Raw genomic sequence first — 26,808 nt, forward strand, 5'->3', positions numbered from 1 at the left:
CCTGGAGGTAGGAGCTGAGGCTTTAAGAGCCAGGGGATGTTGTTTACTGGCCTCCTCATTATGGCTTGCTCCACCCAGGATCCCCAGCCAAGTGTTGGAAGAGGGGTTGCTTGTTTGTTCTGGCCACCTGGCTAGCTTAGCCCCAAAATAACCACACAGAAACTGTATTAATTAAAATCACTGCTTGGTCCATTAGCTCTAGCTTTTTATTGGCTAACTCTTACATCTTAATTTAACCCATTTCTATTAATTTGTATATCACCACAAGACCGAGGCCTACCAGCAAAGTTCTGGCATGTCTGACTCTGGCAGTGAGTGGCTCCATAGTGTCTCTTTGACTGTGCCTTCTTCCTCCCAGAATTCAGTTCCATCTTCACTGCCTACCTAACTTCTGCCCTATCAACAGCCCAAGGTAATTTTCTTTATTCATTAATGGTAATCACAGCACACAGAGGGGACTCCAACATCAGCCCATGGATGGCAACACCCACAATGGGTTAAGCTCTCACCCATCAATCAATCACTAATTAAGAAAATGCTCTACAGTCAGAACTTATGGAGATATTTTCTCTATTGAGGTTCCCTACTTTCAGATAATTATAGTTTGTGTCAATTTGTTGTACAACTAGCTAATACAAATCTCATCAGAAAATTATTGGTTAATCCTGTAACACTATTGAACCAGTGAGCATAGCTTGTCAGGCCAAACCTTATTATAGCTAATAGGGTTCAAAGCTGGTGAGAACCTTTCACATCTTGTTGCATGTATAGCAGCTTCTAGTATTATGAAAGCTAGCTAGTAGGGATGAAGCTTCTACATGAGAACTAGACTGATTTTTTTTTCATGTTCCTTGTATGACTCAAATGTGTGATATCTTCAGTAATAGGATATTACCTACCACCAAGTTCTGGAGAGCAACCAGGAGCACTGGCTAAAGCCTATAGGGTTTAGGGATTTCAGAAAGCCTATTGGCCAGTAATATGAGGTGATCAGTTCCTAGCACTGGGGTTTTTATTGCTGGCATGTGGTGTTTAGTTAGGATACTGCCCTCCTATGATATAATAATACCATTTAAACTATTTTATCTATTTATGTATTTTAGGAAGCTTATAGTAGTTAGTTTCCATATTCATACCACCCAGAATGCACCAGATCTTGTCTAAACTTTTAAATGTTAACTCCACTTCATAGTCTGTGAAATAGGAATACAATTGCTCCTGGATTTTCCATGGAGTTATATAAATTGAAAATATAAATTGAAAATACAACACAAATCTTTCAGGAACTTGAGGTATAACTCAGTGGTAAATGTCTTGCATACATGGATGAGGCATCTGAATTCAGTGCCTGCTGTCTACTTCTGAAAAAGGGATGGAAGATTACCCAAGACAGCCTGACTCTGAGTAAGACCCTTCACAGTAGAACACTGGTGTTCTCCATGTGATTGCGGAGCAGACCGGAACTGCAGGTCACAGCCCTTCCTGGCATCACCAGGGAGAATCCCACCCGAAAAAAAAAAGATTCAAACTGAAAACATTGAGAACAGTTTCTATTGAATTCACACTGCTTTTGCACCATCAGAAAGTCTAAAAATCATCAAGGCAAATCCTAACACACCAGGGATTTTCCGAACCATAAACAGAGTCACTTTTCTAACCCATGAAGATTTAAGGAGACATCCCTTCTTGTCTTCCCTATGGTATAGTGCAGTTTGCAGTGGTACAGAAACCACTTACATACATTTCTTATGGGAGGGATATGCCTAAGAAACACAGGGGATTGCATTTATTGTTTTGATCCCATGTAATTGAAAATAAATGTGTTTCCTATGTACAAGCTTAATCCAATAGTTGTTTTATCGTGAAATTAATCCTGGTATTTAAAGTAGAAAGCAGCTCTTGTTCTGCAGGGAAATACTGTGAAGAGGAAATGATTCTTTAAAAAAAATAAACAGGCAAACAAAACAGATCTACATAAGGAAGTAGTTTTGAAGCAATGGCCAAAAGCTTGAAGGGGGCCCTTTTGATAAAGATGCTTAATAACATTGTTGACTTGTTAACACTTTGACCAAATGCCTATTTAATGAGTACATTTTTGTTTCATGCCTGGGTATAAATATCAGAAATAAAAGTTCTATGAAATAATTTTATCCTAATTATATAACACATTTTCTATACTATAGACTGTCATTTTTTAAATTTTCCATTTTGACATGTTAAATTGAGGACCAAGATTTATAAGACTCATAAGGATAGAATCTTGGCTTTGTTCCTTATTATCATGGTATGATATGGATGAAATCTCTCTATGTTATAAGTAAAATAGGACCCACCACATATGTTCATTATGAGTCCTTATGTGGATGAATTAATTAAAGAACCTATAACAGTAATTGGAACATAGAAACATTATAAAAATGTTCACTATTAGCGTTGTTCTCTCAATCCACTTATATAATGCCTTGAAGTTTGAAAAGTACTTCCTTATGTGATAAGAATAATGATACTGCCTGCCCTTTGGTTAGTGTTAATTGTCAGCTTGACACAATATAAATTACCTAAGGGAAGAATATCAAGGCAGACCTATGAGGGATTCTCTAGGTTAGGTTAGCCTCCTGGCATGCTTATGGTGATTTTCCTGATTAGGTTATCTTAGGTGACCATCTAGATTATGGTGGGAAGATCCACCCATTGTAGGTGATACCATTCCCTGGGTGTAGCAAGGAGGTCACTTGTTTGTTCCCAGCTGCTTAGCCCCTAAATAATCACACAGAAACTGTATCAATCAAATAACTGCTTGGTCCATTAGCTCTAGCTTCTTATTGGCTAACTCTTACATATTAATTTAATCCATTTCTATTAATCTTTGTATTGCCATGTGGCTGTGGCTTACCGGCCAAAGTTCCGGCATATGTCTCTGGAGGAACTACATGGCTTCTCTCACTTACTCCACCTTCTTCCTCCCAGTACTTCCCTGCCTACATCTATTCCATGAGAAGACCCAAGACAGTTTCTTTATTGACCAGAGCATACAGAGAGGAATCCCACATTACCTCCCATTTTCTTTTAAATAAAAAGAAAGACTTTATCTTTAATATACTAAAATTACATATAACAAAACAGGTATCAAATAATAATTACAATTACAATATTTATATCCATTTTTTATCATAACTAGGTAAAATTATAACTTTCAATTCTTCAACTCCATCAAAGACTCCAGAAGGATACAATATTACCTAAGTTACCTGGAAGTGCATTGTAAACAATTTCCAAAACTCTAGAATTGACAGAGACATCTTGCTGCCTGGACAGTCACCCAAAGTTCTTCTGTATTGTTGGGGCATCCATCTTCAGCCTACAGGCCCATAGTATCCAACAGACTTTTACATGAAGCAGTAAATTTCAAAGACAGGTCCACCTATATCAGCACTATGTCAGTCACCTTCTTCTGTGTCCTGCACAGACTTTTTATGAATCAGGAACCCCAAAGGATTGTCTCACTTTTAGGCAAATTCAACAGGCATTTCTCTGTGGATTCTGCATGTTCAGTTCATCAAGTAGTCCAGGCATGAGCAGTTCTTTACCCACATGGCTAAACAAACTCTATAAAGAGCCTCTTTGATGCCCATCTTTCTCTTGAAGTAACTGGTGATGCCAGGAGCAAATGTGTCTCATTGTCATGAAAAGTCCTAAGTTCTTACACATTTTAAATGCCATATTCTGAAGGTCTTTCAAAGGTTTGAAGAATGTCTATCCATCTGAAATACATCTCTGTACATATAGAAAATCTAACTAACATGACTACAAGTTTGACTATTATAGATGACTCTCTATTTACCTATATTTCTTAATTATACATTAAATTTTTAAATGAGCAGCACAAACACAATACCTCAACAAAGAGCAGAAAAACACATATAACAAAATTGACCTAAAACTTGTATCAATAAACCAAAATCCATACCAATGCAAAGTATCCATCTGTATACCTGGGTTGTGGTTCTGTAGTATATAAGAAGGAGAAGTAAGCTGGGCACAAACATATTCATTGTTCCATTCTTCCTCTTTTGTGATGTGTATACTCAGCTACCTAGAGCTCCTTGGTTCCCCTGACATGAATGACTATACCCTTGAACTGTGAGCTGAAATATACCCTTTGAATTGTGTTTGTCAAAGGCATTTTTCTCACAGCAACAGAAAAAAATTAGACACCTGCTGTTTTACCTTTTAATACCCAAAACATCAGTAAAATAACTTTAACTTCTCCAAAAGCAAATTTAATAAGTACTTTTCTTTTGAAGGGAAGATGAAATAGCCCTTTATTTTTTTTGAATTCCTAATACATTCCTTCAAAATGAAAATGTATGTCTTTTGGGAAAGTGAGTTGTGATCTCTTAAAAAACACAGAATATGAAAAAATCTTGAGTGCAGTGGTATTTTATTCATTGCTGTGGCACTTTCTATTTAGTTTATTTTTAAGTGTTATTTCTTTAAAATAAATAGAGAGCTTAACATGAGTTTTCAGGTAATCCAAGAAGTTCATAGGCAATGAATTAATGAGTTTAAATTTATAAATGATTTAGTACTCGCTTATGTCTTTTGACTCTGTACCACATAATATGTTACATGAAAAGCTAAAATGTTTGAACTGTAGATATTCTATTGTACCGTGTAGCAATTACAGATAATTTGCAAATTATAAGTTACAGGTAATTTATAAAAAAACAAAACAAATTACCTCAAACTACAGAAGTTTCTAAATAATAGAAAACAGTCGTAGGTGGATTTCCATGCTTGGAAATACACAGTTGTTTCCATGGGGTAATTTGCAGCCTGGACTTATGAATCTGTTACTTTGAGCTTGACTTCCAAGACCATTCTGAGGTCACTATTGAACCTCCCTGAAGGAAAGGAAGAGAATGAAGAATGACCTATAGATGTGGGGGGTAAGAGGAGGAGAAGGAACAGGGGGAGTAGAGCTGTCACATCTGCCCTTCTTATCTGCCAATATAAAAATTCAGTCATGTCCTGGTCACATGGTTCCACGGGGAACATTGGGATATGTAGTCCACTCCATGTCCTGGATAGGAGAAGAGGATGGTCTTCAGTGTGCAATAAAAGATCATGCTACTGGGTAAGTAGAAAGTGGTCTCCTGTGCCAATGTGTTCAAGTGTACTTTCCACTTTCTCTTCTATGAGGTTCAGTGTGGCTGGCTTTATGTTGAGGTCTTTGATCCATTTGAACTTGAGTTTTGTGCATGGTGATAGACCTGGGTCTATTTTCATTCTTCTACATGTTGCTATCCAGTTATTCAAAACAACTCTTAGATTCCATCTTACACCTGTAAGAATGGCCAAGATCAAAAGCATTGATGACAACTTATGCTGGAGAGGTTGTGGGGTAAAGGGAACACTCCTGCATTGCTGGTGGGAATGCAAGCTGGCACAACCCCTTTGGATGTCAGTGTGGTAATTTCTCAGAAAAAAAATAGGAAACAATCTTCCTCAAAACCCAGTAATACCACTTTTGGGTATATATCCAACGGATGTTCAACCGTGCCACAAAGACATATGCTTAACTATATTCATAGCAACTTTGTTTATCATAACCAGAATCTGGAAACAACCTAAATGTCCTGCAACCAAAGAATGGATAAGAAAAATGTGGTACATTTACACAATGGAGTACTACACAGCAGAAAAAAATAATGACAGCTTGAATTTTGCAGGCAAATGGATGGAGCTAGAAAACATTATTTTGAGTGAGGTAACCACAGACCCAGAAAGAAAACTATTACATGTACTCACTTATAAGTGATTGTTAAACATAAAGCAAAGAAAAACAGCCCACAAATCACAATCCCAGAGAAGCTAGACAACAATCAGGACCCCAAGAGAGACATACATGGATTTAGTCTACATGCTAGTAGGAAAAGACAAGATGTCCTGAGTAAATTGGAAGCATGGGGACCTTTTGGGAGAGGGTTGAAGGGAGGGGGAGGCAGAGAGGGAAGCAGAGAAAAATGTAGAGCTCAATAAAAATCAATAAAAAAGAGAAGATTGTGACAAACAAGTCCAGTTTTGTGTAAACAAGGACAATTTACTCAAAAGCGAAATTAGGGCAATGTATAGTCACCACAAGAGGCTGCAAGACTGAAGATACTTGAGACCTTTGTTCCCAGGTCTTATTGCTAAGGAGTATATGGTGTTTCTTTGTTTTGACTGACATATTAAGTTATATAACCTTTCCCTCTAATGTGCCTGTCCCTTATCACAGTGCATCTGATTTCAATCATATCCACATTCATTTATGTAGAATCTTAAAATGACAAACAAGGGTTTCTTTTAAAACATCCCCGAGAGGACACAGTTTGTCTTAGATCTCATGCACCCAAAACCATTCTGTATCAGCTCATCTCCTACCTTGATATTCATACGCAACCAGATTTCAACTAAATGCAATCGAACATTAGAGATCATGAAGGGAAGGGAAAACTTAACTCCGTTGTTCAGAGTGGGGTGTGCATGCAATTCAATGTAAGTGAGGGTCATAGTTTACTAACTGGGCATACTGGTTGTAGCAGGGTATGAGCATAGCCCCAAAACAGGTGAAGTCCTAGATTTCTAACCTATCTCCTATGCTTGCCTACCCCAGCAGGTCTTCTGTTTCTAGATAGATCTTTAACTCTCTTTTAGTGGAGCTTCCCCTTCTATTTCTCTCTCATTCCCCTCTTCTTGGTAATTTATTGGAAAGAAAAATGAATCGAATCATCTGACTTACAAACTATTTCCACTTTGTCTTTTAGGAATCATATCTCCACAGTGAAATTGAAACATGGTCCTGTGTCCTTAAGAGTTGTAACTTGGGGATGGCAAAGCCTCCAAGAGTCTTTGGTGAGCCCCCACTTGCAGAAGCTGGGATCATCAAGAAATATAGTGTAGGGTTCCCACTTCTTTTTAATTCATGCCTCCCTCTTTTAGTGCAGAGATATAAAATGACAACATTTCAATTCAGTCATTGGTCAAAATTTATCTGTGGAACCACCTACAAGGATAACTTATAATCCATCTGCTATTCACTCACCTGCAGGTCCATTTTGTACAGATAATTCAGAAAAATGCTTTCCTTGGCAGGTTTACCACAAATGTCTCTTTCATATACTTATGGAATCAGATTTAAATAAGTTTTATATTTTGCATCCATGCCATTTGTCTTCAATCCATACTATAAATCAAGTTACCAGAGACAATGGGTGGTCATAGACAAAGCATGTGTCATGATTACAATCTTTATCCCACATTCACAGAGAAAAATCTCATGATAGTAATACCAATAAATGTAACATGATGGGCTGGCTTGTTGGGGTTTATGTCCTGCCTGGTTCCCACAGCTGGTAAGACCCCAAAGAAAATCACACAGGGAGTCTATATTAGGTTATAAACTGATTGGCCCATTAGCTCAGGCTTTGTAGTAGCTCTTATGTATATTAACCCATTATTCTTATCTATGTTAGCCATATGGATCAGTACCTTATTCAGCAGGGTAGGTCACATCCTGCTTCTTCCATGGTCTGGGCAGGACTAGGGAAAGAGCTTCCTTCTTCCCAGAATACTACTATTCTCATTCCCCTGCCTCTACTTCCTGTCTGGTTGTCCCGCCTATACTTCCTTCCTGGCTACTGGCCAATCAGCATTTATTTAAAGCATAATTGACAGAATACAGAATTGTCCCACATCAAATATAGGTATTTACATTTTGGAGCACTTTTTGCACTTGCTTTGTTCTTTTTCATTGGTGTTGTATATGGATATTCAGAGCACTCTGCCATTTTGTATTTTCTACACATAAGGGTGTCTCATTTCATAGCTGTTCATTAATGTTTTCTAGACACTTGGATGCACTAAAATCAGTCTCCAATAAATCCCGAGGAATGTACTCATGGCAGGAATTTTGCTTGAGCACTTGTGTGTTCCTAACAGTTCATCTACAGGCTTTATAACCGAAAGTCAGCCTTGCTGTGTGTAATATAGCCTTAGATCCTTTTGAATGTGAATCTTTATTATATTCCTACACTTTTCTAACATTAGCTTTCCCTGTCACATGATGGAATGTGATTTTGTTTCCTCTCTATAAGCCATCTGGCACCTTCTCCTAGATATTCAAATTTATTTCACCCTCCTGTTCAAAGCTAAGTAATTATACAAGAATATGTTTCAGTATTGACAACTCTGCTGTGCTCTTTTCAATGGGCAGTTTCAAATCTTTCTTGTTTTCACTGTTAGGTTTCCTTAAAGTTTTTATCCTTAGACTCTGCTTCTGCTGTGCTTTCTTATGAATTCTGATTATATGTGTGCTGTCTGTTTTGCCTCATTTCTCTATTCACCAGCTTTTCTCAGATTTTCCCAGTTTTTTTATGCTTTATTTCAGCTTTCTTATTTTTTTCCTGTGTCTGTAAAGACATGATTTGTTACCCTTCTTAACCTTGAGTTTCTCTTTTCGTTCCTGAAAATGACATTTCCTTTTATTCTGAATTGTTTGTGGAACTCAGTTACTTGGTTTCTGAGTTCCTAAAATTCTTATTCATGTTTACATCTTTTTGTTCCTATGTCATTTTCCAGCTAGCTTGGTTCCTTTGGAAAGGCACTTCCAGCCTTTTCTCATTTGTCTTCCTGCGTCAGTGTCTTTCTTACCTGTGTGATGTTATTCTCGTCGTTTTTCTCCTATGGAATTTGAATATGGTTTCTTTCTTTGTTTCTTGCTCTGTAAAATTACTTGTGTGAACTTTTAGAAGGAACAGTCCAAAGCTAAATCTGCTGCCCTGGATTTCTTGATTCCCCTTCCCATCCAGCTGCTCTGGACCCTCATTATCCTTCTCAGCTGCTCTTCCTGGGTTTCTTAATTTGAAGATCTAATAACCTGTTTGTCTTTAGTGGTGTGGTAGAGAAGGGCTCAAGAGCATTCTGGAAGGGAGATCTGACCTATCAACATGAAGGGCTAATGAATCAGGAGGCAGGGACTCCCAAGGCCTTACTGGGGGCCATTTTTTTTGCTCCTGTCCCGTTGTACAGGTCCTCTGGGTCTCAGTTCAGTTGCCTGCTTGTGGTCATCACTCTGGTTGGATGTCCCATTCTACCTTTCAGTTTTCCCTGCCTAGTTCTTACTTAACATAGCTGCCCTGTAAGATAGCATTCCAGCTCCTCACTGGCCCACTAGCTGTGCTTGCAGAAATGATTCAGTGTTCTCGGTTGGTTTTGGCTTTGCTGTTATGTTGTATTTGATGTGCAAAACCCTTTTTATGTAAATGACTAGTTCTTTGGAATCTCATGGAAGCCATAAGAAGAAATACTTTAGGCCCGGATTTTTCTTAGCCTTTCATCAACTTTGGAGAAGCAGGGTTTAGCTTCCTTTTTAAGTTTCTTAATACGCACCACATTAGTCTCTTGTGCACTTTTTGCTACATCTGTCAAAATAAGGAAGAAGAAGTTCGGGAGCATGCATCCACTGACCTCCAGAGAACCAGACAACCAAGGGAGCAGCCTTTTGTCTGTTATCAGATAAACTCTACAACTCGATGACTGCCCTGACTCTCAGTATCTGATGGGAGCTGGCGAGACCAGGCTTTGAAGTCTTGCTCATATCCAGGCAAGAAATCTGCCGAGTGACCTAAATTCACAAACACCTGGCTCTATCCCAGCTTTTGCTAAACTGTGATCTTTAGTAGCTCAGTGATCTCACATAATACCTTCTCTTTGGATTTATTTGAAAGGTTTTAAATTATCTGTTATCTATTCTATGGGTCATTAGCCTCATTTATTGATATGTCTCATTAAATTAATGATGGCTTTCATCACGATTGTGTGAGAAATGTAAGAGTATGAGCGAGTTGAGAATATTCTTGTTGGATGTACTGAACCTTGGAAAAAACCCATATTAAACAAAATGACCACTCTCCAAGGTTTATTGCTTGTTTTCTAATGGTGGTTTATAACCACCCCCCCCCCCCCCGATTGCCCAAGATAACCAACCTACCTGTAGAACAAACATTTATTATTTTCATCTGCAACAGATGCAAATAATATCAGATATTCAGATATGGGCTCTCCAGAGAGCCCATGGGAAGAACACACATACACTTCAGTACATGCTCGGTTGTACCCCATGAGAAGAACACACACACACTTCAGGACATGCTCAGTTGTACCCCACGGAAAGAACATACACATATTTCAGGGCATGCTCGGTTGTACCCAACAGGAAGAACATACACACACTTCAGGACATGCTCGGTTTTAGCCTATGGGAAGAACACACGCATACTTCAGGACATGCTAGGTTGTAGCCCATGGGAAGGACATACACACACTTCAGGGCATTCTCAGTGGTGCAGCAGTATTGATCTCTAGCTGATGGGTCCGAGGAAGTGGGTAGAGGTTGGCAGGTGAGGTGTCTACTTTGAGATGAGGACAGAAATTCAGGTCCAGTAGGAAATCTAGCTGCTGGGGTGAACAAAAGGTATGAAGGTACAATGTAGCAAGGAAGGCTTGAACTTTGGTTAACAAAGATCAAAAGTTAGAAAGCCTATTTGAGTTTAAAGGTTCATGATCTAGAAAGGAAATGGTTCTTCATGGTTACAGTCTACCTCGAAAATAGCTTTCAGATATGAAGTCTTAATCTTTCCAATAAAATAAGTCTGAAATTGACTCTGAGGTGGCTGTGTCTGCACATCATTTTTGCATATTACAGATGGACCTTAAATCTTTATATAAATAATACAAATATTCTCTGGAAGACATTTTTGTTTGGGGAGTTCTGAGCCACTGAAGAAACCCTCAAGACCTAGATTAGTTGTCCTCAACCCATGGGTTGAAACCCCTATGGGGATCAAATGACCCTTCCACAGAGGTTACCTAAGACCATCTGCATATCAGATATTTACATTACGACTCATAACAGTAGCAAAAGTACAGTTATGAACTAGCAATGAAATAATGTTATGGTTGTGTGTCACCACACACGAGGAACTGGATTAAGGTGTTACAGCATTAGAAAGGGTGAGAGCCATTGCCCCAGAGGCTCCTCTTCACTTGACACCATATCAGTAGCTAATTCATCATTTTTGGAATATCATGTAATAGCTACTAGAGAAACGGAAGTGATAAAAAGCGTGGCCATTAAGTTTTGACAAAGAACTAATGAAAAGAGACAAAACAGCAATCTCTCACCTATCGATATCAAGATAATTTTCATAAGAAGAATCTAAGAAGAGTTTGCAATGTTTATATGGATTCCAGTCACCCATAAGCTGCTCTTTAACTATTTCTATGCATAAGGAATTAATAAGAGAATTACTTGTAGTTTTTATTTCAGTATATCTAGATGCTCTGAATAGGATATTAAACCAAAGAGAATAATTTAAAGCCATGTTAAACAAGCACACACACTATGAAGTTTGATCGATGAAATCTTAAAATCTCATCAAATCACATCCTATCACGATTCGCCTGGCTCCTGTAGGTTCAGATGAACAAATGTCTACCACATGTGATTGTTCAAATTTGTCTAGTGGAGGTTTCAGATTTCAGGATGTTTCAGACTTTTCATTTTCGGAGAATAGATGTCACCTCTAAAGTCTGTGCAAATATTCCAAAGTCTGAAAAATGTCCAAATCAGAATGATGCTGACCCCAGGCATTGCAGCCGTATTTCATTTGTGTGTCTGTTTTATCTTCTCTTTTATTTGATGGCTTAGACTAAGCAGACACACACGTCCTTGTACACAGTCACTTAATTCAAACACTGATTGATTACTTTACAGAAAACAAATGCAGAAGAATCTTAATCTGTAACATCTACCAGGATTCTATAATTTTTCGTTATTGACAAATCAGTTTTTTATTCCCTCTTATGAGCATGTGCATCCAGATTAAATGGTAAAATATAGATAAATTATTAGTAAGTATGTAACAAGGGATTTGTGTGCATATGATTAAATAACTGTTTGCTCCCTCTTGATCACCTGAATATAATATAATATAATACAATTAAATGTAGAATTTAAAGTACTGATGGATTATCTGAGTGTGAAATCACATGGTTAGCAAAGGTGTTTCAATTACCTTGACTTTAGAAGAAAATGTGTGGATTTCTACCCCATAGTTCAGTGTAATCCAACACTATCACTTTGAATCAGTCAAGATTCAATGTACAGGTTGTGTTCTTACTATGATACCCGAAAAGACTAAAGGAAGAAGGTAAAAATAAAATGACATCTCAGACACCGGCATGGTGATTTTGTGATCACAATTCAGAACCTTTATTCTTCCAGTCTTTAACCCTTCCTAGATGTTTTAGATGTGGAATTGCATGCTGTGAATGTATTCATGATGATTATTGGAAAACTGTTTGACATGGTTTCTTTCAGGATTTCATGGGTTATAAGTAGAAATTGTTATCTACCATGCCTTAATAATTTTTTAAAAGAATAAACAGGGTATTAAAGACATAAAGACTAGCAGTGTAAAGACAGGTGTATATACACATTTAGAACTAAATCCTTGAATATAAATGAATTTGGCAGCATTAGAGACAGTGAATTTTTTTAAAAAAAGAGAATTTAGGATCATTAGAGGTCACATTGTGAGGGGAGTAAAGGTGTATTAGTTATATAAGGAAGATAAAGTGTAAGGTTTGAAGGACATTTGAAATAAGGTTGTTCCCGAGCAAGAGCTGGACACTTTTCTGTGGGTAGGCCAGTTGTACAAGATGTGGTAAGTCGATTTATCTGGCTCTAGCAAAAGTACATGTGGTCCCAGGTCAAGGTGATTTTTCAGTAAATCTTTTGAATTGCATCTATACATTTATTTTGAGGGACTCAGACAAACTTAAAGCGATTCATCCCCTTCAGGCAGCAGGCTCCCAAATAAAATGAAGGCTCTTGTTCATCCAATTAATTTTATATTTTTATACTTATGTGTAGCTTTTTATCCTGGGATTTTTAAAAATAGTTTTCTCATTTCACTATTCTGTGTGATTACTTCTGTTGAACTAGAGTGACTGGGGTCACTTTTTTATTTCATTTAAAGATTAAAATGTATTGGTTGTCAAATGAAATGAAAGCAGAAGGCAAGCCAGCAACCATCACCAAATCATTTTCTCTCCTAACCACAAGCTGCAGCATTATCAGGTGGCGTGATGGCCTCATTGTTGTGACTTCAGTCTCCTCCCTGCCCCTGTTCTATGCCTGCATGTGAACTTATAACCCTATAATTTACCGCTCACTGGATGTCCTTGTCTGCCTGTTCTTGACTTTCATAGTCATGTGACCCTCATGCAATGCAGAGAAGATCTCGACATCTGCTAAGGCCCTCTCTGAACTCAAGAACTTGTGGGGAAGACTCACAGGCGCGGCCCTGTCTCCTCAATGAAAACTGCTTCCAGTTCCAGTACAACCTCACGGGTATGGTGAAAATCCAACATGTGCTCTGTGATCATTAACTAACCCTCGTGTGTGCACCCCATCCCGGCACTGGGGAGGGAGAGAAAAATGTATGTGTGGGACATGAAAGGCTGAGGACTTAGTTCCAATTGTCCTTCCTGAAAGCAAACATCCATTCATGGCATTCAGATACATCAAATCCACCCATAATTTCCGAAGAACAGCTTGGCTTAAACAGATACCACAGTAAAGTCTGGTTTTTCCTCACGCCTTTCATTATTTCTGTAACTTGCATGTATGATATATTTTTTCCATAGAAAATAAAAAATTAGGGAGGCCTAACCAGACATGGACATTAGAGAGGCAACAATAATCTCGATAGATGAAGTATTTAGCCTCTATGGTAGAACATGCAGGACAGTGCCCAAAGCAAGAGAGTTGCTGTTACATTCATCTGCCACCTACCATTCCCCCAGCGGGGGATATACAAAAATGCCACCAAATGGAGGACCATGTTAGGTCTAAGCAGTCAATACTTAGGAACACACCACCATATGCCTGCAGAGGCAAAGCAGCATCCTTTGCCAAAACCTTCCCTGTTCCACACACGTTGGAATCGCTGAGATTCCTCGGGGTGAAGACTTTGTAAATTCTATGCAGGTGGCTAGTTCTTTCATGGGTGAATGACAGCATACTAGATTTACCCTTTTCCTTCAGGTCTTTGGTTTTGACAGCAGTTTTTCAGAAATACAATGGAATTTTGCCTTATTGGAAAAGCGTATCTTTAAGGCTGAATTTTCTTTAGACATACGTTTGTTATTAAGCTCTTAGCTATAGAAAAAATGGAGAGGTTTTTATTAACACTGTCAAGGATCTTTCGCACCCACATCTACAAGAAAAGTTTTCTTTCTTCACTTTTTTAAGTCAAATTAAGTATGAAGGGAGGGGCCTAAGTGGCCAGAACCACCTTGCGTGTCCATAGTCCTGTACTGTAAATACCACTAGTCAGCCCTGTGACACTTACTGGTTGTCTGCAAACAAGCTCCCTAGAGTCTTTCACAAAGATGCTAATCCTACTTCTTAGTTAACCTCCTTCTTGATCCAATCACCATTAAAAGATTGCACTCCCTAATTGTACCACTTTGGAAGGATTTGGGGATATGGGTCACAGACATAGAATTGTTGCCATGGCTTAGTTGTTTCCTCTCTCAATCATACACAATAAGTAATTTTCTTAAATTGGTCTTTTGTTTTATTATTCTGGTTATTGTCTTTCCTATCCTACCAAATGGTTGGTATAACATTTTGGATTTTTATTTTATTTTGTTTTATCCCAAACACACACACACACACACACACACACACACACACTAGAAAATCAATTCAGTACATTTATTTTTGTTCATTTGTGTGTTTTTCCTCTGACACATTTGTTGGACAAGACTTTCCAAAACTATTGGAAAGGCTGTAAAATTGTTTGTGAGCTTTCCTTCAGTCTATACAGATGATCAGAGCATGGTTGTGCTTGGCTCACAAGTCTAGACCTTCGAAACTCAGTGTTTGTGATCCTCTTCCCATAGAGTGGAGTACATGCCAGCTGAGTGAAAACGCTTCCTGTGGCCAGGGCGTGAGGACTCGCCTGCTGAGCTGTGTGCGCAGTGATGGCAAGCCGGTTGGCATGGACCACTGCGAGCAGGTAACTTGTGTGTGATGCGATACCTTAGCTTTAGTCCTCAGCCTTCACAAAACCTAATAGACATTCCAGACACTGACTGAAGAGGTGTTATGAAGCAGCTCTATGGCACTGGTTTGGACATACTCAAAATAGGGGAGACACGTCATCTTGCACTGAAGAAATGGGACCCGGTAAGAAATGGAGTCATTGCTTCCAAGAACTTCTTAAAACAGGCTTGCTTTCCGACAATCGTTGGTGTTAGTGACTTTGCAACTGTGGTGTGAACGCTTACACTGGGTGATTCATTTGCGTGTGTGATGAACATGTCTTCATTGTACAAGATGGATGCTGACCCAGGATGTAGAACACACTGACAGCTTTCTCAACAAATAATTTCCAGATAAACAGTACAGCTGTCTTTTTTCTTCTCAATCTATGCAAAAAACCTCCATGTCAATTTTCAAATGAGGAGGTTTTGAAGTTATCTAATTTTAATTATGGAATTTGGAGAAAAGCTACAGTTGGACCCATTCCAAAGAAGCTGGTTTTTCCTTCCCAGATATAAATTCAGAACTAGAGGGCCTGCTCAACAGAAAAGGGAAAAACTGACATACGTCAGGCATCGCAGAAACCATCTTCAGGATTGAAAATAGGATGCCAGCAATCACAGGTGGCTGCAACAAAGTCTATAACATGTTGACAGGCAAACAAAGATCTGATTCAATTGTTGTGGCGTGAAGGAAGTAAATTAATAAAGACTTCCTCACCACTGCTATCCCAACCAGAAGTATTGTCATAATATGCTCCCTAACCAGATGTGCTGATGCTATCCAGGATGCTGACTATGGACCAGTCTGTCCCCAGCCAGTAGGATTCTAAAAATGGCTCACATGCAATAGATGACTCTTGACCAAGTGTCACTGCTTTATTTAAATACTTAATTTAGTTTATTCTTCCTGTATAACACTGACTGTCTCCGGAAAGGAGTTGCCTATCTACAACTCTTCCGAATAACTCAGAGCTGTCCCCACGACGTCAACATTCCCTCCCAATGCATGAATGAGAAACAGCATAAGGGTGCTTCAGCTGACAAGAGCACAGTGTTGGACTGTAGCACTTCAGCTGAGTAGCTGGTTTTATTTGTGCTCCTCTTTGTTTATGAACCTTGTTACCTATTAGTTCTGAGCTGCCTATGTGTGCAAAAAAATATATTCTTCTGATGTAAGGAGAGATGTAAATTATTCATTAATAAAAGTCAGTTTCCTCATTTTCTAAATGGTATATACTAAACATATATTTAATGACTATTTATTTAAAGAAGTCCCAAAGTATTAATCTCCTGTTTCACACCAATAATCACAGATTCCTTTAAGGTGTTTTCTGTGCTACCCACTCCAGGATTCATCATGTTGTGGTAACTAATTTTAGCTTTGGGTAGATGTACTGATAATATTTAAAATGTGTCGGGTGCCAAAGCTTTTTTAATTAAACATACACCCGGCATGTGAGTCACACAGCACAGACTTAAGTATTCGCTGTCTGATTCTTGGGTAATTTATTCTCTCACTGAAAAGTCTCCTACCTTGGTCCCAAATAAATGTACACATTCTGTCTACACACAAATTCCAGAGAAGAAAGTAAACTGTCTAGTGCATTGGTCTCCAGATTAGAGCTGTAATTACATTGTCCTGCGGATCATCTGGGGATTCAGATGAATGGCTTATTTTATCTTTGTTCCCATTCTGTGCACCACCAGTCTTGGTAATAATTTTGATCTCTCTGTGTATTGTCAGGATGTCTGGGTGGAATGATTACATGTCTTTCTGCTTTCTTGTGGCTGAGCAACACGGGCAATCTATGTGCCATGTGGCCTCATACTTTCCCCACAACTGAGTATCAAGTGTCTGCTAGAATTCAGAGTCTATAATAAGAAACTTTGACTAACCAATGTCACCAGTGAAATAGCAACAGTCATTTCTGTACCTACCAATTTCTAGGACAATGAACATTTGTTCTCCCACCACACTGTAGAGAGGCTGTTTATTATAGAATAAAGGGCACTCTTGACCATAAAAGAATAGTGATATGGTTTTGGTGTTGAGGGTGTATCTCATTGCATCCACAGCGAAATCTGGAAAAACCCCAGAGGATGAGTATCCCCTGTCTGGTCGAATGTGTCGTCAACTGTCAGCTCTCGGGATGGACGACATGGACTGCGTGTTCACAGACCTGTGGCCAAGGAGGTATTCAGTTTCCCCTGTTTGATTCTACTACTAACAGTAGCTTGATAACTAGCAAAAACCATAGTGAACAGGTGAAGCTGACCCAAGGCTGACCCAGAGAACAGACCTCTAAGCTGCCCAGCAGGCTCAGCAGGTAGAAGAAATAGCTTGTAACCGTGGCCAATCACAGAAGAGCTGGCTAACCTATAGTCAGTATCCTGTCAGAAGATCCCAAACTCTGCCAGTTGAAAACGTGTGGCCATGGTTAGTTTTGGGCTATGTATTGTGTCAGTATAGCTAGACACAGTGACTAGAGACTTGTTTCTGTCTGTGTACAGAAAGGGCTTGTTTCTGCTTCAAAGAGTTAATCAATCACATAGGTTGACAGAGACCATAGAGTGTTAACAGCACCATTTCCCGGAGTGGTGACATCATTGTGGTTGTTCTTATGAGCCACCTTGGAAGTGGTATACCTCTCTTCCTTATGTGTTCTATGAGAGGAAATTTAGTCTATGTTCCCAACTCAAAGCAAGAAGGTTAGGAAGTGAAGTTTCTGGTGGCCAGCTGCTTCTCAGAGTTTTCCATGATGATGTAGAAGAGTGTGGTCAGTGGATAGTTATCAATCACACTTTGAGGTCTCAAGACTTTGGTGTTTAAGTATACACAGTTGCAAGGGATGTATATGCCAGATAATTCTAGGATGCTAGGCAAATAGAGAAAGATAGCATGCAGCCAGTAGGTTAGGGCAAGAGTTGTCTGTATCAGGAGATCTTGTCTATTTCCCCTTCCCAGGGGTATCTATATGTTTCTCTTAGGGTTCACATTGTTACATAGCTTCTCTAGAGTAATGGACTATCGGCTTGTTAACCTCTGCTTTACAGCTACTATCCATTTATGAGTGAGTACATACCATGCTTATCTTTCTGGGTCTGGGTTACCTCACTCAGGATGTTTTTTTTTTCTAGTTCTATCCATTTGTATGAAAATTTCAAGATGTCATTGTTTTTTACTACTGAATAGTACTCCATTGTGTAAACATACTACATTTTCTTTATTCATTCTTCAGTTGAGGGGAATCTAGGTTGTTTCAAGGTTCTGGTTATTACAAAAATGTTGCTATGGACATAGTTGAACAAATGTCCTTGTAGTATGATTTAGCATCTGTAGTGATGAGGCGAGCAGGCATGCTTTTCATCCCACTTGGCTCCCGCATGGTTAGCTTTACACCCAAAATAACAACACACAAATTGTATTCATTTAAACACTGCCAGGCCCATTAGCTCTAGCCTCTTACTGGCTAACTCTTACATCTTGATTAACCCATTTCTATTAATTTGTGTAGCACCACGAGGTGGTGGCTTAAGGGGAAGATTCTAACCTACATCCATCTTGGGCTGGAGCTTCATGGCGACTGCTTCACTGCCTTTTTCCTCCCAGCATTCTGTTCCGTCTTCCCCCACCTACCTATGTTCTGACCTATCAGGCCAAGCAGTTTTTTTTTTAATTAACTAACCAATGAAAGCAACAGATAGATAGAAGACCCACCTACATCAAGCATACTTTGGGTATTTGTCAAAGAGTGCTATTGCTGGATCCTGAGGTAGGTTGATTCCTAATTTTCTGAGAAATTGCCTACTGTTTTCCAGAGTGGTTGTACAAGTTTGCTATCCACCAGCAATGGAGGAGTGTTCCCCTTACTCCACATCCTCTCCAGCATAAGATAGCACTGATGTTTTTGATCTTAGCCATTCTGATTGATGTAAGATGGTATCTCATATTCATTTTGATTTGCATTTTCCTGATGGCTAAAGATGTTAAACATTTCCTTAAGTATCTTTTGGCAATTTGAGATTCTTCTGTTAAGAATTCTCTGTTTAGTTATGTACCCCATTTTAAATTGGATTATTTGGAATTTTGATGTTTAAGTTCTTGAGTTCTTTATATATTTTGGAGGTTAGTCCTCTGTCTGATGTGGGGTTGGTGAAGATATTTTTCTATTCAGTAGGCTGCCTTTTTGTCTTTTTGACTGTGTTCTTTTCTTTACACAGTTTCTCAGTTTCAGGAGGTCCCACTTATTTATTTTTTTTCTCTCAGTGTCTGTGTTACTGGTGATATATTTAGGTAGTGGTCTGAATGTGGGTGAGAGTTATATATGGCTGGGTCAAACTATGGGGCCACTGGCAGTGACACCAGAAGTTATCCCTGTTGTTTGTACTGGCTTTTTGGAACCCATTCCCTTTGGATGGGTACCTTGCTTAGCCTGATTATAGTGAGGAAGGCCTTGGTCCTTCTTCAGAGCAATGTGCCTTGACCACTCTGGGGAGTGGATGAGGGGGGTTGAGGGGTAAAGCTGGAGGGAGTGGGAGAAGGGGAGAGAGTGGGAACTGAGGTTGGTATGTAAAATGAAAGAAGATAGTTTGTTTTATTTTTTAATAAAATAAAATAAAGTAAGGAAAAAAGAAACATTAAAGAAAAAGAACATTTGTCTGAGGGCAAAAGTGTTGTGAAAGAGAAACATGCAATGATCATAAGATAAACTAGAGTCTTGAAATGTTACAGTTTATCAACTAATAGATGTCAGAAACTTGGAATAGAAACCTAGGAAGAGATCTTGATGCCATGGTTAGTCACCAAGCAGAGGAGAAGGAAGGAACTTCATGTTGGAGGAATCATGGGATCAGGAAGAAGACATTAAGATCTGGACCTTATTGCTTACCAGCAATGCTCAGAAACCATTTTCTCGAATTCCTGAAACTGGACTACTGTGTGAGCTCCCTTCTTGTCTGTACAAATGGGGAGAGTGGGGCTATTCACTCTTAGGCCTGGCTCCATGGGGAGCTAGGCAGAGTCAGCCTGTAAATAGGAGCTAAGAATTGAATTGTAAGATTCCAGAGAGAATAGAGATGAAAATAGCAACCAGGATGTGCACTGAGAGAATGTAACGAAGGACAGTGACTGTTTTACAAAGAGCATCACTCACAATGAAAGTACGGGAATCCCAGATGATGATGATGATGATGATAATCAGATTCTGATAACAATGCACAATAACCTTCTGCACAAAGGTAAACAAAGCCCCAAGAAACAAAATATTACATTTTAGGACCAGGACATTGTGATTGTTCTGCACATTTCCCAAACCAAGCCTGAGAGGCAGCTTCCATGAGGGAGCACTTCAAAGTCAGTTCAAATTGCAGCTTTGTAAGTATTTAAGTTTGCTGAGGTCAGCAGTATTGCTCTATTATCTCAATGTATATAAAATACAATCATGTATCATCATATATCACATATAATTATTATAATATTCTAATTTATTACCCATTAATATTATAATTAATACAATAAAATATTATGTATATAATACAAATGTGTGTGTATGTGTGTATACATGTGCATGTGTGCTCATGTGCACAGGCATGCTCTGCCAGGGTCTGCCACATGTACCCAATACAACTTGGCCAGACCGAAACCTCTAACACTGCGAAGCAAAATTGCCTCTTCTCTTCATAAACTGATCAAGCTCAGGTATTTCTTGTAGGGCTAGAGTGCTAACCACACAGGGGCTTTGCTCACGGTTTGATATGAGGTTTAGGAAGTCATACACAGTCCTAATCAGGGTTTCTATTGCTGCAATGAAACACCATGAGCAAAGCAACTGGAGGTGGAAGGGTTTATTTGGCTTACACTTCCATATCACTGTCCATCACAAAGGGAAACAGGGCAAGAACTCAAACAGGGCAGGAACCTGAAGGCAGGAGCTGGTTCAAAGACCCTGGAAGGGTGCTACTTATTGGCTTGTTTTTCATGGCTTGCTCAGCCTGCTTTCTTATAGTCATCTTAACACCAGGACCACCAGCCCAAGGATGGCTCCACCCACAACGGGGCATTCCCACCATCAATCACTAAATAAGAAAAGGCTTTATAGTCATGCCTACAACCTGATCTCATGGAGGTATTTTTTTAATTGAGGTTCCGTTCTCTTAGAGGACGTTTTGTATCAAGTTGGCATAAGAGTCTCCTGTGTACACAGTATAGCAGCTGTATTATTGGAGTGTTCGCTTTTGTTAACTCCTACCTCCTTCATGTCTATCAGTAGTACTGAAGATTCCAAGGCCCCTAGGATACTTTTCAAAATTCCCTAATAGGTTCAATCATCTTTATTGTGCCCTTCATAATTCATCTTTTTCCACTGACTCAATATTTTTGCAAACTTCTTTTTGAAATCGTGTAGATATTTGTGTCTTGTGCATGAGTACAAGTTCCCACCGAGGCCAGAAGAAGGCATCAGAGCTCCTGCAGCTGAAGTCACAGATGGTTGTGAGCCTCTCACCTTGGGTGCTGGAAACAATCTCAGGTTTTCTGGGAGCGCAGTTTGTCTCTTAACCACTGAGCCATCTCTCCAGCCCTAACTCCATCCACATTAATCATAAACTAAGTGATACTTTAAAACTGCAAATGCCTTCAACTGTTCTCCTATTGACTTCTAGTTGCTCACACACTCATTCATCTGTTAAACCAATGCGCTTGGTGTAGGCTGTATTTCTTGGTGCCACCATGGGAACACAGTGAGAGTTTCCCTGCTTTCATGGAGCTTACAGTCCAGACGAAGGATAACTCATCGCAACTAAACAGGCAGCAGACAGTTCTTGCTGATAAAACCTCACAGGTGACAGTGTTGCTCACACAGTGACGCCTAACTCCACAGTCATCTCTCTTCAGCCCAGCGATGGGCTTAGCTACAGGATGGGCTCTCTTGTGACAATGGCCCTTAATAGAGAGAGCTGGCACACATTTTCTGTCTCAGTTGCCTCCCCTACCCTACCCTGCCCCGCCCCCCCCGCTCCAGCACATGCTGTTCCAGGTGCCAATCAAATCAGACCATCCACTCTTGGCATGTTCTCTCACACAGCACCCCTCACCACCGCCACCACTGCTGCTTCCTGGTCACCATGTCCATCTTCCCCAGAGGTCGACATCATCCTTGCTCTGGTTATTCATGGACTAATCTCCTCTGTCCCGTGCAGCAGACTACATGATTCCAGGAACAATTTCAGTTGTCATTTGGCCTTGCCCAGCTGATTCTAGACCACAAGAAGTCAAACTCAGAGGGGAGAAGAGTTCCAGCCTGGATCTTGAGCTTAAAGGCAGCCAGCCCCTACTACTGGCTGCTTTCCTTTCTCTTTCCCTAAGTAATAAAGTTCTTTGTTCTCCACACCCAAGAATGTAGCAAATAGTTGGGGACAGAAAACACATTTCTTGTTATATTTCCTGAAAAGCCTAACTGCGGCTGCAACAAGCCCCTGAGAAATAACAGCTCTTCGTGTCATTCCAACTCTTCACCTTTATGCGCAGAATCCCAGAGCAAATACTTGGTGTTAAAATGTCACTTTTCATTCTCAAGCAGTTCTGCTAACACTGAGGACTCAACACACTGCAGATGTCTCTTAGAAACCCACACGCAACACCTCCAAAGCCCGAGCTCCAGTTTGGAGAAGTCTAGGTGGTTCCAGCGTCAGCCTAAACTCAGCTTTCCAAAATCCACAGAATAATAAATAAGACAAAGGATCCAAGTTGTCAGAAGAAAGGCTGTTTTCTGAACTGAAGCCATGCACACATGTCATTAGACAGGCATTGGCTCCAGCTAACTTTTCATGAATGGGATAATTTATTGGGAAGGGGGTTCATTTTTTAATCCATAGACATCTTTATGTTCTAGAACGCTTGATGTAAAAATACAGCTCCAAAATGTTCCACAATACTGACGTCGGGAAACCTTGCCAGCAACCAAATGGGCATATGTTCAGTCATTGCTCTGGTCACAAGAAAAGTACAGGTGGAGTGGCTTGGTCCTGCCCCAAAGGGTTGTGCCAGACTTTGTTGACTCCCTATGGGAGGCCTTACCCTCTTTGAGGAGTAGATGGGGAGTGGGGTGGGAGAAAGTTAGGGGGAGCAGGAGGAGGGGAGAGAGGTAGTGAGAACTGGGATTGGTATGTAAAGTGAAGAAAAAAGATTGTTTTTAAACAAGAAATAAAATAAAAGGTTTATATCTCAAAAAAAAGCAAATGCCTGACTATCTTGTCATGATGTCATGTCATGATGTCCCCTCTGACTGTCAAGGTGAAAAATAAATTACATCATGTATATTACTCAGTGGACACATTCTGAGTACATGGCACCCTGCCAGGAGCTTGGGATAAACTGCAGGGAACAGATAAGATCTCAAAGCGAAGAACTTCATAAAACCAGTACCCCAACAGAAAGATGAGTGATGAGACCAACACACAGATTGGGAATACTAAGTGATATGGTAAAACTAAAATTGATGGAACATTACAAGACTCTTTCAGGAAAGAATGGAATGGGTAGCACTGAAGAGTGGATGCTATGCCAGAGAGGAAAGGACAGGGTGTACCACCGCCTTTCAAGCTAGTGACACCTTCACCAGGATGCTCAATGCTGAATCTCACAAGCATTTTTGACAATCTTTGTGTTAAAGGCTTCAGTTACAACCTACAGACATAAATATAAAGATGAGTATTATTCCAATCATACATACTTGAACCTGGCCTCAATTTGATAGATAAATAATTAGTAAAATATCACACTACATTGGGGAATTGTATATGGGTCCATTGGCTTTTGAAGCACCTTCTTCCAGACTGTGTGGAAGGAATGGTGTTATGGTTACACCCCACCTGATATTCCCACTATTTCAGCCTTTCCTGCTCCAACCTTGAGGCATCATTCTTCCTTGTTTCCAGACTGTGGAAATTCTGTATTTCAGTCATGCCCCAGCCCGAAAACAATAAAACAATCAGTATCCATCAAATGCAGGCCTGCATAGCACAAACTTATTCCTGGAGTCGGAAAGGTTACATGCTATCATTGGGAAACATCTGCAGACATGCTCGCCTCTGCTAAGTGGTGTGCCAGCATCTGCCTTCTGTATGAGCTCCTCTTTTGTCCTGCTGATTGTGGCCAGGGGACAGAAAGGTAAGATGAGATAAAGCATGCATAGTCACATTAAAGAGGGTGAGGGAGTTCCCTGAGAGTCAGCCTTCGGCACCTGCAGCTCTGGACTGACTGCTGTATCAAATGGAGAAGTTCACACAATTACCTCTGTTTATGAATTCACCGCGTTGTTGGCCCAGGGAGCCAGGCTTCACCACCAAACTCACAGACTGTCATTGATCTGAGGGAAATTTTGAAATGGGCTCTGACTGCATCTTCCGAGCTTATGAACTGCCTCTTTAGTGCACACCTGGAGCCTGTCATACAGTTTTTAATTGTGTTAAGGATTTCAAGGTCAGAACGGTTTGAATCCAATTTCTTTCAGGTTAGGGAGACGCTGATTCTCAGCTTCACTGGGGGATCTTTTGAGAGAGCGCTCCAAGATCAAAGCTAGTAATAGAAGAGCTTAATATTTGGATTAGTCATGTTCTTTGTCTATTGAGTTTTCAGCAGCTCAGTGGAATGTAGAGCTCCCTATATTTAGCATATCATGAATTATTTATAATTATCACTTAACCAATAAGACTCTAAAAATGTTAGTAATTCCAGATCTTGATTCTTTATTTTATAGCTTCTTCATTCAGTGTACATGAGTTGATATTATTTTTCTATGCCATACAATCCAGCCTGCTTCTTGAATTTCCCATAAGGTTTGTAATTTTTCCATCTCTTCCAGACCACAATGGAAAAAAAAAGCAAACTAATTTTATATGAGTTCCAATGCATGAGAACTTTTCTTATTGTTTTCTTTTCCTTTCTTTTTTATGTTTCAAGATGTCAAGGCAAATCAGTAACCTTTCCTTTGATATCTGCATAAAATTTGACTGGTGTGGAATTTTTGAGTGGGCACAAGACTAATAGTTCTAACAATTCAAGCTCATTTATTATATGGAATAATTGGTTCTTATGGCAGGAGGTCAGGAAGCTACAAAAGAGAATGGGAGAGTCTGGGCACAAAGGCCCAGGACCTTGACCATGGAGGCTGGTTTTTCAGTAGCAAGTAGCTTTGAAAGGCTAACTTGCCTTTTGTGGGGGCCATGGTATTTTATTCTATAGAATGAGGATATATCAGAGGGGAAATTTGTTTTGTTTTTTAATATCTATTGAACAATAACACAGTTATCCATGCCAGACATGTCTTAGTAAATTTTTCATAATGGTTGGATGATGTGTGCTTCCAGTTTGACACATAGCCAGCACAGAGACAGAGTATGTCAGCTGGGTGATCGGCAGCGATATAGCTAGCAAGAGATATGGTGTGTCTGTTGCAGAGGCTGAATGTACAGATCTGTGTACAGATGACTCTAAGAATGCTTTTCTTCTGCTAGTAGCCCTTTGTATGTGATAGTCTGTAGTTGCCTCCTATACACATGATCCTGGTATGATGCTATGCAATTTTATAAACATTCTTGTAATCCACTTAAACATTCATGAACAAACAGGGGAAATCAATCTAAGTTTTGAACATGTGCATATTAGTGCTTTAAGAAATAGGAAAGGGGGTGAATATTATCAAAACATACTATATGAAATTCTTAAAGAATTAGTAATTCTTTTAAAAAATAAAGAAATCCCTCTCAATGTAGTCTCCTGACTATTATACAATGTCTTATCTATCTACTAGGATAACAGCTATTAATATTATAGATAGGAAATTAATGACCCTGATTTTTTTAATATTTATTTTATTTATTTATTATGTATACAATATTCTGTATGTGTGTATGCCTGCAGGCTGGAAGAGGGCACCAGACCTCTTTACAGATGGTTGTGAGCCACCATGTGGTTGCCGGGAATTGAACTCAGGACCTTTGGAAGAGCAGGCAATGCTCTTAACCACTGAGCCATCTCTCCAGCCCCCCTGATTTTTTTTTTCAGAAAAGAATGGATAGAATAGCTCAAAGATTTCTAAAATTTTTCTCTGTGACCTGTCACCTTGGATGCTATGGGATCTCTTCATTTCAGAGCTGACACCATGTACATTACAGAGCCATGCCAATTTGCCTTGGTGTAGGTGGGCAAACAGTTAAGTCAGATGTTCACAGTCTACCACAAAAAGTCTAGAGCTCTTATAACCAAGCAGAATGTAAAAACATTTAATCGTCTTCCTTTCAAAAGCCTCTTCTGAAGCCATGGTCTGTCTTGACCTCTAATAGTCTTGTTGCTTCCTCCAGTAACTAACCTTTCTCTTACACAGATGGCCTTGGCTAAGACCAAAGTCATCTAAACTCCAGTGGCCCCTGCAGTCTTTATCTTGCCCGAGTTGGATGTTCTCTAGGATGAAAGATGCCTGGAGCCTTGAAGCAATTTTCAGATGACCCAAGGAATCTCTCTGGAGAACAAACCTTGGGGCTACAGATGTGGAGCTCTGAGTGAAGAGTCATCCCCACATCTCTCATTCCTAACAAAGCCTAGAGCAGGGCCAAGAGCGGCCGTTAAATCACCACTCAGCGCTGTAATTC

General features: G+C 39.6%; 1 protein-coding gene across 1 annotated transcript in view; it reads left to right on the top strand.

The window, feature by feature from the left end:
• Thsd7b (thrombospondin type 1 domain containing 7B) overlaps positions 1-26,808 on the top strand; it is an 857,175-nt gene that overhangs the window by 797,435 nt on the left and 32,932 nt on the right. Inside the window, exons 18-20 of the mRNA XM_041648517.1 lie at positions 13,318-13,459; positions 15,019-15,134; positions 17,239-17,356. Of these exons, the coding sequence (XP_041504451.1) occupies positions 13,318-13,459; positions 15,019-15,134; positions 17,239-17,356 (376 nt within the window). The remainder of the gene's footprint in view (positions 1-13,317; positions 13,460-15,018; positions 15,135-17,238; positions 17,357-26,808) is intronic.

The sequence above is a fragment of the Microtus oregoni genome, unplaced genomic scaffold (genome assembly GCF_018167655.1).
Source record: "Microtus oregoni isolate MIOR12 unplaced genomic scaffold, Mior012 000003F_ref0000135, whole genome shotgun sequence".
Taxonomy (NCBI): Eukaryota; Metazoa; Chordata; class Mammalia; order Rodentia; family Cricetidae; genus Microtus; species Microtus oregoni.